Raw genomic sequence first — 15,227 nt, forward strand, 5'->3', positions numbered from 1 at the left:
AAAATACTGCAAAGGATTATTGTGCAAACAGTATTCTTGTATCCAATCAACAATCACAGAATTTTTCGATATTTTTAAAACCAGAATTTTTTTCCATTACAACAGATAAATTTTGGGTTTCCTTTTTTTGTGAATGCATTTCATTATTCGCTTCAACAACTTGAAACGAAAATAGAAAAAAAGGAAAAAGAATCTGCATCTGTTTCATCTGCACAAACACAGGTGCTGGATAATGCACAGTCATTTTTTTTCATCTTCAAGAACTTTAGAGAACAACGATATAATTTTCAAATTGATCAAGCATTTAATAAATTATTTATCAATAAAATGATTCAAGCGATGAGATAAATGATAATTTACAGGTACAGCTAATTTTTGAAACATTAGAGCCCACTCATTACAATATTGAAAATGGAGATGATGAGTTTAATGAAGATCCAGAATTAACAACCATTCAAAAAGAACAGTATGTTCATAACACAAGAAACTCTTGTGGATCTCTTGAAAGCCAACAATCTTCCGATTGCGATGCATCAAACGAAGAAAATTCAAGTGTTTTCAATCATTCTCACAATGAAAATAGCGTTGACGAACTGTTTTAACTTGGATCAAGCAGACAACTTCCAACAAATGATTTTGAAAATTCAGATGAAAGGACAAAAGTTTTATCAACAATTCTCGAAGCAATTTCAAGTGATTGGTTGCCTCGAATCAAAAGCGGATTCTGCGATTACGCAAATTCTGTTCTTTCCAACATGAACTCAGAAAAAAGAGAGCAGATAATTTTTTTGCATTCTTCAAATTTTATATGTTATAATCGAACTGTTTTTCAAAACAAATGGGTGGTTTATTACTAGGAAATTGCAGAGTATGGATGTTGACTCAACATTAATGCCAATTTGTCATATGCATTGATCACATTGCCTTACAGTGAGGCATCTTGCGAGCTCCTTTTTTCAACGCAAAAATGAATTTGTGGTGATCGAAGACATTCTTTTTCTTTGGAATCGTTAATTTCTCTTCTTTTGTTATAAGCAATTAACTGATTATTTTCAATGAAGATCATGCATTGTATCTGAACTGGTTTGGAATGATTTATAATTTTCTATATATATCTGTTTTATTTATTCTTTGTTTTGTGTGAGATTTGCTAAGGATTTGTTGTGACTTAAAAATTTTGTTAATTTCACATTTTTCAACTTTTCATAAATTTCCTTGAAATGTGGTGAAGACAAACAAGTGCACAAGATTGATAAAAAAAACAAACATCAATAATTGTTATTTATCAATATTTAATTAATATATTTATCAAATTTTTATTCTTTCATGAATATTTAGAGGTTCCATGAACGATTCATCTTTGAATTATTATTCTTTTGACACAGAATAAATTGAAAGAACATGGGTATAGCAAATTTGTTATTGTTTTGATATATGCGGTGATTAATTTCAGTTATTTCATGAAAGACAAAAACAAATCAAGTTCATTCTTCACATATTTCTTTTCGCAATTATTGGAAATAACAATATTTTGCATTAAAACATTCATAATCAGCATTAACGTTAACAAATCAGTTGCATACGCTTATCTGTTTCACTTATTCGTGTTTTTGTTGATTTTCTAATAAATTTTTTCAATTTTCATCCATCATTCCGTTTTCTTATGAAGTTTTTTAAAACAGTTGTTTCAACAAGTGACATTATTCACATTGATTAAAGTTAATGTTTTTTTTAAAGAAAATGTCAACCTTGTCGTTCATTTTCCATTTCAAAATCTTTAGATTGTTTGAATATAAAAAAGTTATTCCAAATATTTTTGAGAATTTCATGTTCATTTATTAAAATGAATTCGTTATCATTTTTTCCTGCATTATTTTACTCAACGACTATTCATTCCAATCTTCTGCCCTTCGAATGCCACTCTTTTATCATTTCACATTACTCCTGCCGAATATTTCCTCTTGATCGAAACACATGTCTTAATTGTCTTTTCCAACTTGCTTCTCTCCACCATTTTTCTTCCTCTGCACCTTCTCCACTCTGCCAGTCAACATCTGCTTCGATATCTTCTTCATCATCTTTTTCTCCACTTCCTTTATCATCGTCTTTTGAAAACAATTGTTGGTTGAACTCATCTTCTGAATCTTCCTTCACGTACCATCGCTCCTCCATTTTGTTAGCTCCATTTTCTATCCGTTTCTGCGAATTAGTTGACTTATACATCAGGCGCAAATATAAAAAATAATTGATATTGTTTTCCCACGTGTTCATTAACTCACACTTCATCTTCCTTGATATCTTGTATGTTGTCAACTTCTTCTCCTTCTTCTCCTTCATCGTCATCGTCATTGTCATCATCATCATCATCTTCTTCTTCTTCTTCTTCTTATTCTTATTCTTCATATTCCTCTTCATATATGATCTCGAATTCGAGTAGATGTGATTGTGATTGCAATTGTTTATCAGCCAGCTAGCCATCTGCATTGCAGTTGTTTCTGTCTGGTAGCACACAGTTTGAGAGTGTCTCCCGCACGCCGATGCTGTCGAAGATTCCCTTTGGAAGTGCTTGTGAAGGATCTGATTGCTCTTGTGTGCAGATGCCTTCTCCGCCTCCACATCCTTCAGACACGCTGCCTTTTCCTCCTCTTCCACCTCTTCCATCAACCCTCCATCAACCTCCTCCACCACCTGCAATGAATTCATGCATGATGAGGCATCCACTCAGAGGAACAGATTGTTCTGAGACACGTCAATTTTCTTCTTCTTCTTCCGCAACAATTAAATCTGCAGATTGTTCTGCTATTTCGAGAGAGAATTCGCTTTCTTCACCAAATACACACCACGCAAACATCCCTTCATTCGCTGTTTCATCTTCATCTGTCACAATCCTTCCACCATCTGCCGGAACTTCCTCGTCTCCTCAATCTGAAAAATCTTCTTCTCTCTCACCTTCTTCGCATTCTTCTTCTTCGTTGCGTTCACCTCCACCTCCTTTTCCTTCTCCTCCTCCTCCAACTCCTTCTTCTTCTTCTTCTTCTTCTTCTTCTTCTTCTTCTTCTTCTTATTTTTATTCTTCTTCAACAAAAAGCCTGAATGAGTTCCAGATACATCCGTAGCGTATGTCCCCTCGCCACATTCACCGTTGCTCCTCTTCTGTAAACTTATCCAATCATTCTCCTCTCCTCAGCTCTGAATCATATCTCTCTCATTCTTCCACTTCAGTAACTCCATTAATGCCATCTTCTTCTTTTTCTTCTTCTTCCTCTTCCTCTTCTTCTTCTTCTTCTCCTCCTCCTCCTCCTCCTCCTCCTCTTCCTCTTCTCCAAACTCAAACACACTTCTCTCTACACCTTCACCTTCTTCTTCTTCCACTCTTTTTCTTTTTCTTTTTCTTCTTCCTCTTCCCCCTCTTCCTTTTCCTCTTCTTCTTCTTCTTCTTCTCCTGTTGATGTTCTATCATTCTCTCAGATTCCAATGTTTTCATCAATTCCTTTATCAATCAACCATTCTTCTTCTTCTTCCTCTTCCTCTTATTCCTAAACAGAAGATACCTCAACACAACAGCCACACACTTATTCGCCCACATAGCATTCATTTTTTTTCCTTCTCTTCTCTCCCCAGCCAACCAACAGCTCGAAAATGCAGCTGCTTTTTGACTAGAGGCTTTCTCTCCATCCATCTGGTAGTTGCCGCTTGGCATTTGGATGTGATCTCCACACTCACCAATGTGTCTGATATAAAAGCAGAGTTGAATTCAAACAAGGAAAAAGTGTCAGTTTCTTCTAATTCATCTTATCATCATCTTCTTCGTAATCTTCATTTTTTTTTAACTTCTTTTAATGAATCAGCTGAGATTTGTCTATAAGAGTCATAGAATTCACCTAATGTAGATAAAATGCTTTCACTCTGGTGTTTACAAAATTACAAACAGTATGCAAATAAATGGAAACGATGAATGTGGAGAATAGACCACGAAGCTGAATTGCATGAAAACCAGAGGAATATGCATGGTTGTTCCATTTTCCAACTGACTAATTGATCGCATTCAACAAATAAAAATCCTCCAATCGAAAAACCAAGATTTGAGCAGCTCGAAATAGAGATACTCTTTTTTGCTGCAGAAGAAAGCAATGAAAAATGGAAAGGGAGAAGTTGAAGTATTTTGAGTTTTTTAGCGATAAATCAGATTGACAGGATGTTGGACTTTGCGTTCATGCCAGATGTGGAGAAAATCATGTTATTTGATCTTGTATCACTTCAGGAAGCTTCAAATGGAGACAATAAAGATAGAGAAGGTGAAAGTGAACATGAAAGAACATTCTTTGTATGGTCCAATTCAGCACAATATTCACCTCCACCTGTTTCCTTTCCATCTTCATCTCCAATTCACCTCAAGTTTTCTTCTTCCAACTCCTCTGCATCAACAAAACTCAACTTCTTCCTCTATTGAACTCTCCGCTGAGCATTTTGGCACAAAGATCCTTTTGTTCTTTGACAAGTTGCCACAGTGGTTCAATCATCGAAGAAGACACTTTCTACAAACAAAAACCAAATACAGTGTGGACTGATCTCGTTGGATCGGATATGTTAGCCATTTCATTGTGTGTGAAGCACAATGTGATGAAGACCTCACAAAAAAAGGAGAGCGATATTATCTTAAACCGTCAGAAGACCTTTGGAGGAATCCACAGATGACTGATCATGCTATGCGACCAGAATGCTGATGCGATCGTACTGAACGTATGTGCACACTTGAATTCTTTCTACTGTAAGCCGTTGCATGATAGCATTGTCCATAGGTGGAAAGAACAGATGCTGCGGCCATTCATGATGAGAAACATTGCTATGCTGATTGCCACTGATATTGCAGAGTGAAAAATTGATGTTCTGCAAGTGGGTCTGATTATTGAAACGAATGCACAGATTGTCACTCAGAATAACTTGCAACGTTCGGGAAGAACAGAGATGTGTGGACAAGAATATGCATTCATTGCGCTGAACAAACTGATTGAAGAGTTTCACATGGTGATGGTGGAACTGAAGAGAGCGGTTTGGTTCGAACACATTTCGGAGCATTCGATCACACGGCTGATGAGAGCTGAGTGAAAAGCTGCAACAGAGCAGATAGAAGCTGTTTCTGGATCGGTGGTGACGTTCTTCAAGTCTGTTGGGCTGTTGCTGGTGAAGAACTTTGAGGAGGCGATGCAGGATGTGTGAACTGTGCAGAGTGAATGCGAGAAATTGATTGAAGATGAAAAAATGAAGAAACAGAAGAATGATAAGATCAAAAGAAAAGTTAAAGTACAGGAAAGAAGAGGAGTGGTAAATATTTGCATTAATCAAAAAATCAAACATTTGAAAATGTAGCTTTGAAAAATTGATTCAACGACAAATAGACATAATTAATTAATGTTTTTTTATATGTTAATTTCATATTTTTCATCCAGAATCAGAAATATAGATAAAAAAAAATTTCAATAATAACAGGAGCAAACATAGAAAATAAATAAGGTGAAGTGCATAAAAAACATATATAAATCAATACAAAAGTTCAGATCAACTAAATTTTTATTTTAAATATATTATTAAAATAGATGAAACATATGTAAAATATGAGAACAAAAATGAGTAACTTCAAAAATAAGAGAAACAATGATAAGAAATGAAAAACATGGAATGTTGAAATGTTTGTCATGAAATATAAAAAAAAACAAAATTCACAAACGAATATTTTCTAAAAACAAAAAAATATCTTCTATTAAGAACTTTATCCACAACATCCCAATTGAGAATACTTCCGATTCCTTTGACTCCCCCATATTCTTGTTGATCAGCAGCGCGGGCGCCTTCCACCTCAGGCATTCTTTTTTGTAATAATCTTCATCTTCAAAGGCAGAAGAAGGCAGAGAATCATCATCGTCGTCGTCGCTTGTAGAAGTCACAACTGTTGATGATGAGATGGATAATGATGAATCATCAGACAAGAAGTCTGAATGCATGACAACGCAGATCACCATGTGCTCAGAGAACAACACAATATGAGGACTCAGATTGGCAAGAGATTGAAGAGGATTTTCCATTTCATCAAATGAGTAGAAAGCTCCATTTGCCACACAGAACAGGATATGAGCTGCTGTCTGCTCCCTCTCCTGCAGAGTGCAAATTGCCATCTCTTTCTTCTCGTTCATCCCATGTTGCAGCATGAACAACGAATCCTTTGAGTAAGCAATCAGTTTTTCATGAGGAGACGAGCAATCCTTTGTATATACAAAGATCGAAATGGATGAGAAAGAGGGTACAAATCTTCTTCTTTACAAAAGTTGTTTCTGTGTCAGCCGAGAAAATTGAAGGTGATAGTGTTTGCTTTCTTGTCTCTTCTTCCTCAACTTCCTCCAATGCCCATTCAGCGACTTTGTGTGGATATTTTCTCTAAATGTGTATTGTCGATCACTCTCTAATTACAAACATTCCACGAATCCAAAAAAAACATCTTTTTTCTTCAAAATTTTGTTGTTATCTTTTCTTCAAATTTCCTTTTCTGCTTTTTCACTATTCTCCTTCACTGCTCATTTTGTGACATCGATATAAGTTTTCATTTCATTTTATTCCTAAACAGTCACTTCTTTTTCTCATTTATCTGTTGTTCTTTGTTTGCATAAAGCAATCTCAAACTATAAAGAAAACTGATTGGCGTTCAAAATAAAACATTCTAAATGAAGATTAACAAACTGTAAATGATTTAATTCACGACTTTTTATATATCGAAAAAAAAAAAAAAAAAAAAAAAAAAAAAAAAAAATAAAAAAAAAAAAAAAAAAAAACAGAAAACACAGTTGTTGGAACCGAAAACAACCATCTTTTGTGTGATTAATATATGTATATATTAGTTTTTCATCTTATTCATTCAAAAAGAAGATTGACTGAATTTGTATTTGCTTGAAAAAACAACAAAACATCCAGAAAAAATTTGATCAATCCCATTTAAATTTTTAAATTCAAAAAGAAATATGGGAATTTTTTTTAAAAAATATTTATTTTTATTCCTGAATACACAAAATATAAAGTGAAGTTTGTTAATTTGAAATTTTTCAGAAGAAAATATTTATTTGAAAAAATTTTAACTCATAAATTGATTCCGACACAAGTCGACTTAAACGACAGACACAAACGAAAAATTTTTCTGTGTCACAAAGGCCTATGTTAAACAATGAAAAATAAACAAAAAATACATAAAAAAGATAAGTTTAATAGCAACAACAATACTTAGAACACTCAAAACAAAAAGCTCGGTGAAATATGAGCAAGTTTTTGATCTTTAAAACAAAACGAAAAAACTCAGGATTTGTCTTCAAAAATGAATAAATAAAAAAATATTTCCTGGAACAGTATACAATAATATTTTGAAGGTTTTCTATTATTTAATTTTTTTTTTTCAAAAATACTCTTGAGAATCAGAAAATTTAGGTCCCGTTTTAAAAAAGGGGGGGGAAATGATAAATAACTCATCCTGACTTGGGGAAGAATATTTTCCTTCAGGCATTTTCATTGAAATATTATGCACTTTTCATTAACTTTTTGAGAACAAAAAACACAATAAAAACACGTCGATTTATTGAAATTCGTAAAATGACACAACAATTTTTGATTTGATTTCAACGATGCCTGTTTAAGGATATGAAAATCAAATTTATTTTGAAATCTGAGAATGCCAAAGTTATTAGTGAAACAATTTTTTTGTGCTTTGTGCATAAAAAGCTTGAAAGTCCGTATTTTGCCCCACTAAAAAAATATTTTGCAATTATAAGCTTCTTTTTCGATTTCGAATTAAAAATTTTCAACTTAGAATTAAAGTATTGATGCATTTTAAAAATATAGAAATAGTTGAAAATAAAAATGTATTACCAAAAGTCGATTGACACATGAGATAAATGCAAGTTATCTCAAATTCGATTTTTAAAAAAATTAGTTAAATAAAAACAAAAATCACCAAATGATTCACTTTTCTGTTTCTGCAGAACAAAGCAGAATGTGAAGCAAGCAGCACACCAATAAAGTGAAAAAAATAAAATAAATAGGAGCGGGATACGCTAAACAGCTGCCCCCAGATAACAGACAATTCAGCGATGGCAAAACGCCGAGGTTCGTTGCCCAGACCATTGAAGGGCATCTGCCAAAGCTCGTCACATGTTTTCTCTGCCTCCTCCTCTCTTTGTTATTCTCTCTTGGCGATGATGCTGGGGAAAAATGAAATGAATCAATATTTTTTTTTTTTTTTTAAAGAGCAGTCGACGAAGATCCTCTGTGTTTTTATGCGATGCAAAATATTAAGTTGAGAAAGTTCCATTTGTTTTTTTTTAAAAAAAAAGAAGTGACGTTGGCAAATCGAACTGCTTATTTGGGTTGAAGGAAAAAAAGTTGGCTGATTTGTTCTTTATTCTCTTCTCAGCAAAATTTCCCAAAAATAATAATACCTGAAAATATTTGCCTTTCATTTGCATCTCCACCTTCTTTTTCTCATTTTCCTCAATTATCATCATCTTCTTTTCCCCAACACTGATTGTTGAATTTTCGCTCACATGCCTCCCACTCAGCACTGTGATTGTCGAGCTCAGCTGCGCAATGCTCGACCCCACTGCATGCCCCACTGTCTTGCACGGTGCTGCCTCACTCATCCCACACAGATTGCTCGAATCATTCCCACTCACCCCAACATACCGATCCTTCATCCCTTCCTTCAGCCAATCCTTCTTTTCTGTATGCTGATATGCTCCATTTACCCAATAGCACACTCTCGTATCATCACTATTCGTTGTGTACGATTCATAGAACGGGTTATTCGAAGAAAAGTGATTGTAATAATCTTCAAAATACACATCGTGGCCATACGGAGTGGAAGTTGTTGTACATCTGCAATCATGGAAGAAGAAGAAATAGCAATAAAGCTTGTTGCTTGGAGGTGTTGATTGAGATGGCCTGAAATCCAATCCTCCGCCAACTGACACCGCTGTGCACGAAATGAACTGGAGGCTCCTCATTTTGAAAGCAGATGGGACACCATAACAATACATCCCTCCGCCATATTGACTTGTTAGAGAACACGAGGTGAAGAAACATTCAAACACACAAGCACTCTCTCCTTTGCCGCTTTCTGTTCCAATACAGGAAGATCCAGAAACATTAAAAGTATGAAGATAAAGCCCTCCTCCATAATTAACTGCTTTGCATTTTTGAAATTCGCAACCACTGATCCTGACACATGTTGAAATGGAATAGGCATACATTCCTCCTCCAGCACTATTTTTTGCAGTACATGCATTGAACGAATTGTTCTCAATCTTGATGGAATTTATTGAAACGCAAAAAATTCCTCCACCATAAGCATATGCATAGCAGTCATTGAACGAACAAAATTTCACTGAAAGTGTCCCAGCTGCCAGATTATACATATTAATTGCACCTCCATTCGAAGCCCTATCAGCCGTAGAAGATGACGTTCCAGTTGTATTTGATCCATTCCACACACACCAAGTGAACGAATTCGTCCCATTGTCTGTAATCTGCTGTCTCGCTGGTTTCGATGGATTCCCCTCGCTCCCGCTGACTGCAACATTCTGAGAGCGATAGCACCTGACAAAAGAGGCGTTCGAGGCATCCAGGGAAGATGAAGGGCTGTTCAGCGAGGGGACAATGCCCCCATCATACACATCCCACACCGATGAAAATGAGCACCCACTCATCAGAAATGATGTTTGGCTCGGCCCTTCACCCAGATGTGTTGTTTTCGATGGATTTGTGGAGATGTTGAAGAAGGTCAGTTTGGAAAGAGATACAAGGGGTGCCAGGGGAGGTGCCAGAAACGGGGCTGATGAAACACAAAAAGATGAGAAACCAGACTCACTCACCAGAACACTCCCTCCTCCTTCGCTTTCTTCTTCTCTTTTTTCTTCTCTTCTTTCACTTCCTCTTCCTCCACCTCTCTTTCCTCCGCTCTCTCCTCCTTCATCTCTTCCTCTTCCTCCTCCACCTTCTCTCTCGCTCCTCATCTGCTCCATCCCTCTCAATAAAATATTTCTCAAAACCCCAAAAATCATGCAACCCCTTTCCCTCCTCTTTCTGCTGCTCATAAAAGGAATCTTATAAATGATGTAAAAGAACCTTCGCTGTCAATGTCTTTTTATAATGATGATCCTATAAAGCTCTTTCCCAAGTTGAATCCGCTCATTGTCCTTCACTTTCTATCGTCTGATGTTATTCTGCATTCCTTCGTTATTTTTGGAAGACAGTCTCAAAAATATTTTTGTCCAAGCAGGTGAAAAGAAAAAATCAATAAATCATGCCAAAAAATCGGTCAAATAATATAATTAATAAAAATATCATACCTTTTTTATCCTTCAATCTCGCCAACTTTTGTCAAAGAATCGCTGCATTCCTCGTTTACTCGTCCCTTCCGTTATCTCCGGCAAAAGCAAACCCTTCTGAAACAGACGCAGAGCGTGACCTCTATCTTCAATCCATTTATGCTGATTAATATTCCGAGGTATATTTCCATCTCCTTTTTTGAATTTTTCTTAAATTTTTGAGTCATTCGCTCTTTAAAGCCAATCACCTCAATTTTTCACCAAAGTCCCTTTTCTCTTTCTTCTTCTTCATGCCCTCCCTCATTTCATATTACCATTTCATTTCCTTCTTTTGGCTCTTCTTCGAATGTTCCAAAAAATTCATTCTTCTAATTCCTCTTCTTTCCTTTCTTCTTTTCTTATTTCCCTTTTATCATTCATTTTCAATCACTTTTCTTTTAAATATCTTCTTTTTCTTCTAAGTTTTTTGTCAATTTTTTTCTTCTGCCGCATCATCAACATTTGTTTCCCTCGTTTTTGCTTCTAACATGATTCACCAGATACGCCTTCCAAAACCATCAAAGACCTCCTCCTCTATTCGCTTCAATTTTTGCTCCTTCCCATTCCACCAAACACTCTCCAATTATTATCTCCAGGTTTCTTAAAGGCTCCAAATATGCACTCTTTCCATATTCCTTGTTCATTCATCGACATCGAACACTCGTTAAAAAAAATCCTTGTTTCATTAAAAAAAATTATATAATAATATACAGTGATAAAAAAGCAAACCTATGACTTTTATACGAATAATCTTTGCAAACTTTCTTCTCCTCCAAATATCGTTCCTTTCTACCAACAAAACCCATCTGTCCCTTCTTCGTTTCCTTTCTGCCCCCAAAAATCGTTCATTTCCAATCCTCGGTACTGCTTCCACTCAAATAACTCAGCCAGCTCCATTCAATAAAAAAACTAGCAATGAAGAAGATTCCATCTGAAGAGCCCCTTTCCATCCCTTTCTTCTGCATCACCTTCTTCTTCTCTCCATTTCCCCTCAAAGCAACATCAACACCCCTCCACCACATATCCTCCATCTCCTCCACTTCATTCCTCATCATCCTTTTCCCAATCAAAAATATAAATGACTCCAATATTTTGCCTCTCTTTGGTGCAAAACACCCCCTCATGGTCAGCCCCTCACCTCGCTCCATCCCTGTCGCGAATCCATCCCCACACCCCCACTGCAAAGTGCTGCGCCTGACGTTCCTTCTTCCTGTCTTCCTCCGCCTCAGATTCCATCCCTTGCCCTGCAAATGTGAGGCGCGTCCAAACAGTTCACAAAATAAATTATATAAAAATATGAAAACTTTTCTTTCATTTTTCTTCTTCTTCAACCCCACTTCCCTCTCTTATCAAACGATCATCCACAAATACTCTTCCTCTTGCTCTGCCTCATGTGCCTCCTCCTTCTCTCGATACATAAAAAAAAATAATCCCTTTTCCATCTTCTCCCTATATCTCTTCAACTCTCATCTAACTCTTGTCCTCCCTTCCAATAAGCATATTCCATTCACTCCACCCTTCTTATCTTCCCTCTCACCCCACCTCCTCCACATCAAATTCCATTTCTCCAGCAATAAACACGACATCCACGCCTTCCCAATGACAAAAATCGAAAAAACAATCTCTCAGCGCTTCATCCCAATCTATCCCCCACACATCCATTTTGCCTCTTAAACCTCACAAAAATACCTCTTTCTCCCCCAAAAAACATCCTTTTGTCGTTCCTTTCCCCCTCCAAAACCCTGTTTATTCTCAATTGAACAAATCCATCACCCCGTACCACAAATCCATTCTTTTGTAATCGCGTTGTCTTCATATGCCCATTCAGCAACGACACATCGAGTTGTGCCCCTTTTCTTGTGTGACTCTTATTCGTTATGGAACATGATCAAGCAAATCTCAAATGCTCAAGAAATATCTACAGAATGAAAATTTCATGTGACCAAAAATGCAGCTGGGCTAAATGAAATATTTCTAGTGATGAAAAAGCAGCAGCAACAACAACTCTTTTTTTATTGATGGAAGATGAATTTGTTCATATTGATTGATGGAATGCTGTGGAGCAACAACATTTTCGATGTGAATGTGAAATTTTTAATGTATGTATTTTATATTGTTCTGTTGATTGTGAAGATATTTCCATCCGTATCCTCTCCAAAGTCGTGATTCAGGCAAATTATTTATAATTGACAATTTATTCTTTGCAGAGGAGAACAGCGAGGAAGGGAGCCAAATGTTATCTTACAAATATATCATTGGAGCCTGAATATATTTTATCATAAATATTTATGTGACTTATTATAAACTCAACATGCGCGATGGATAGAAATTCGATGAAGAATAAATTTTGATGGAGCAGAAATCAAGGGGGTTGAAAGACTTCCAAGGCCAAAAGGAAGAACAGCCAAATTCAATGAAAAGGGAACGTTTTTTAATGAGGATGGGATATTTTCAGAAAATTTTTTGTTGGAAAGATTGGAGCAAATGACTGAAACAGGAGATTAGCAGCAGTTGGGACAGAACAAGGCGCCTTTCTTTGGAGAAGAAGGGCAAGACATTGATTTTATGGAACGAGGAGAGGGGTTGAATGGCATTTGATTGCTTGGGTTGAGAGCCAAAAATGCGAGAAAATCAGAAAGTTTTGCGTTATACAGGTTGCTTGGAGTGGATAACAGGAAAAATTGACTTGGATCATTTGATCTTTGTCTTCAGCCTTGTGTCATCGAAGGATTTGCAGCTGGAGCAGAGAACGAGGTTGTTATGTTGAGGATATCTTCCAACAGAAAGTACTGACGATTGAACTCAACATTATCTTCATTGTCTTCTTCTTCTTCTTCTTCTTATTCATTGACTTCTTCTTTGTTTCCGTCTTCACCACCGAGAAATACGAAATTATTTTTCCCCCTGATTTTTGTTCATCATTTTCTTCACCTTCTTCGCCATGTTCGGTCTTGTCTTCTTCACCCACTTCTATCTCATTTTTTCCATCATCATCTTCATCTTCTAATTCTTCTTCACCCAACACCTTCACCAACACCACCACATCCTTCTCCTTCTCCTTCTCCTTTGGCGAGCTGACTGAGCGACATGTTCATCTGAATGAGGGTGTCAGTTCTGGGAGTGTTTGCAGGGCTGGTTCACAGGCAGTTGATTTGGGGTTGAATGTGGAGCATGTTTCATTTGGTGTCAGCAGCCGTTCACAGCCGCTTTTTGGGGAAGAGGGGAAGAGAATGTTGGAGGGAAAAGGCAAGAGATCGATTGCATTCACATCGTCGCTCTCCTTTTTGCCAGCTGTTCAACCATCTTCATCGTCATCGTCATCTTCTTCTTTTGCTTCTGCTTGCAGCCTGTGGGCAATGAGGCATTTTTGAGGAATGGAGATGAAAGAGGTGGGCAATGCAGGGCATTGGTGGAGCGAGAGATGGAAATGGCAGTTTGTGTTGCTTGGAGCAGAGAGCGAGATGAATGAGAGAGAAGAGAAGAAAGAGAAGGAAGAGAAGAAAAAGAAGAGGAAGAAGCAAAGGGGAAAGAAGTGATGTTCATTTCTGTCTTCTCTTTTCCGATGAGGTCAGCCACCCGCTGTGCAGCATCTGCCTTCTTCGTTCAGCATTGAGCACTCAGCAAACCGGGTGAAGATACACATCATCTCTTCCCTTCTCCTCTGTCACACCGACGCCACACCGACACCACTGCAACGCTGCAGTCACATCCATCGGGTGGTGTCTGAAGAACACGGGGGGTTCCCCTTTTGCCAAGCGATGGCAGCACAGCAGCAACAACAGCGGCAGATTGTGCATGGGGTAGCTGTGGAGCGGTTTCCGCAGGAGCGACTGGCCAAGCATCTCCGGCACGATGTTCGCCTCCTCTGCCGCGTTATCTCTTGTCAGGATGGCCTCGCGCAGCTGGTCATTGCCCTTTATCTTGCCGGGGGATGGAACATCGGGCTGTGTGCTGGCAGCACAGCCACTTTGTTTGATGTGTCATGAAAGGGCGAGAGGACTTTTAGGAGAAGACTGCTGCGATGGGAGAAGCCGTTCACCAGAGAAATAATTTACAAGAGGAGTGAAGAGGACGAGCTGTGTGGAGGATGAGAAGGGAAAGAGGAGGGGAAGGAATTTTTTGGAAGAGGGTGAGAAAGATGAATAAAAGGAGAGGGGTGTTGTTTTCGGAGAATATTGTGAGGTGGATGGAGGAGGAGAATAACAAAGACAAGAAACTGAGAGCAGCCATCGCTCTGGAATTGTGAGGGGAAAGGGGAGGGCAATGGCGAAGAAAAGGCAGAGGAATGAGCAGTGGATGGCCGGGCGTGGTGATTTGGATGGAAGGATCAGGCACAACATTTGGGAATGAGATTTTGTGAAGAGTTTGAAGTAAGCAGTGGAAATGGGATGTTTTGGGGGGATATTCAAGATCTTATGAAATATGATTGAATTGCGAAAAGAATTGTTTGTCACACCATTTATTCGCCTTCTTCAATTTGAATTACCTTTTCTTCTTCATTTTCTTCTTCATCTTCATTATCTCCATTATCACCATCATGTTTTCGTTTGCACCATCTCAACAAATGAAGGTGTTTTTATGTGAAATCTTGATTATTGTCATTTTCGCCTTCATAGCCTTCGACAAGTCTGAGCTTTCCCTAATTTGACTGCTTCTTCATTTTCATCTTCACCTTCGATATTTTTAAGAAAAGGGTTTGTAGAGATTATTTGAGAAGAAGCAACAAGAAGTTGGACTTTGGCTGTTTATTTTTTTTGAAAAATTAGATGCGAAATGAAAATGGTGCAAATGGGTTTTATTGGCAGAAAGGGACGATATTTGGAGGAGGAG

The 15,227-nt window shown here is 37.4% G+C and overlaps 5 protein-coding genes across 5 annotated transcripts; 1 reads left to right on the forward strand and 4 right to left on the reverse strand.

The window, feature by feature from the left end:
• Positions 1-1,938: 1,938 nt before the first annotated feature.
• Positions 1,939-2,661, reverse strand: MONOS_8056 (uncharacterized protein; the record flags this gene model as incomplete). Its single annotated transcript, XM_067878435.1, has 1 exon — positions 1,939-2,661. The coding sequence occupies one exon, from the start codon at positions 2,659-2,661 to the stop codon at positions 1,939-1,941; it is 723 nt and encodes a 240-aa protein (XP_067721761.1).
• A 47-nt stretch (positions 2,662-2,708) lies between these two features.
• MONOS_8057 (uncharacterized protein) lies at positions 2,709-3,116 on the forward strand (the record flags this gene model as incomplete). Its single annotated transcript, XM_067878436.1, has 1 exon — positions 2,709-3,116. One exon carries the CDS (start codon positions 2,709-2,711, stop codon positions 3,114-3,116), a length of 408 nt encoding a protein of 135 aa, XP_067721762.1.
• A 2,601-nt stretch (positions 3,117-5,717) lies between these two features.
• MONOS_8058 (uncharacterized protein) lies at positions 5,718-6,203 on the reverse strand (the record flags this gene model as incomplete). Its single annotated transcript, XM_067878437.1, has 1 exon — positions 5,718-6,203. The coding sequence occupies one exon, from the start codon at positions 6,201-6,203 to the stop codon at positions 5,718-5,720; it is 486 nt and encodes a 161-aa protein (XP_067721763.1).
• Positions 6,204-8,354: 2,151 nt separating this feature from the next.
• MONOS_8059 (uncharacterized protein) lies at positions 8,355-10,148 on the reverse strand (the record flags this gene model as incomplete). The annotated part of the gene is made up of 1 exon (XM_067878438.1): positions 8,355-10,148. Exon 1 carries the CDS (start codon positions 10,122-10,124, stop codon positions 8,355-8,357), a length of 1,770 nt encoding a protein of 589 aa, XP_067721764.1. The 5' UTR covers positions 10,125-10,148.
• A 3,866-nt stretch (positions 10,149-14,014) lies between these two features.
• On the reverse strand, positions 14,015-14,915 carry MONOS_8060 (uncharacterized protein; the record flags this gene model as incomplete). Its single annotated transcript, XM_067878440.1, has 2 exons — positions 14,015-14,363; positions 14,884-14,915. The coding sequence occupies 2 exons, from the start codon at positions 14,913-14,915 to the stop codon at positions 14,015-14,017; spliced, it is 381 nt and encodes a 126-aa protein (XP_067721765.1).
• Between the last annotated feature and the right edge of the window lie 312 nt (positions 14,916-15,227).

Source organism: Monocercomonoides exilis (assembly GCF_001643675.1).
Source record: "Monocercomonoides exilis strain PA203 chromosome Unknown scaffold45-810774, whole genome shotgun sequence".
Classification (NCBI taxonomy): Eukaryota; Preaxostyla; order Oxymonadida; family Polymastigidae; genus Monocercomonoides; species Monocercomonoides exilis.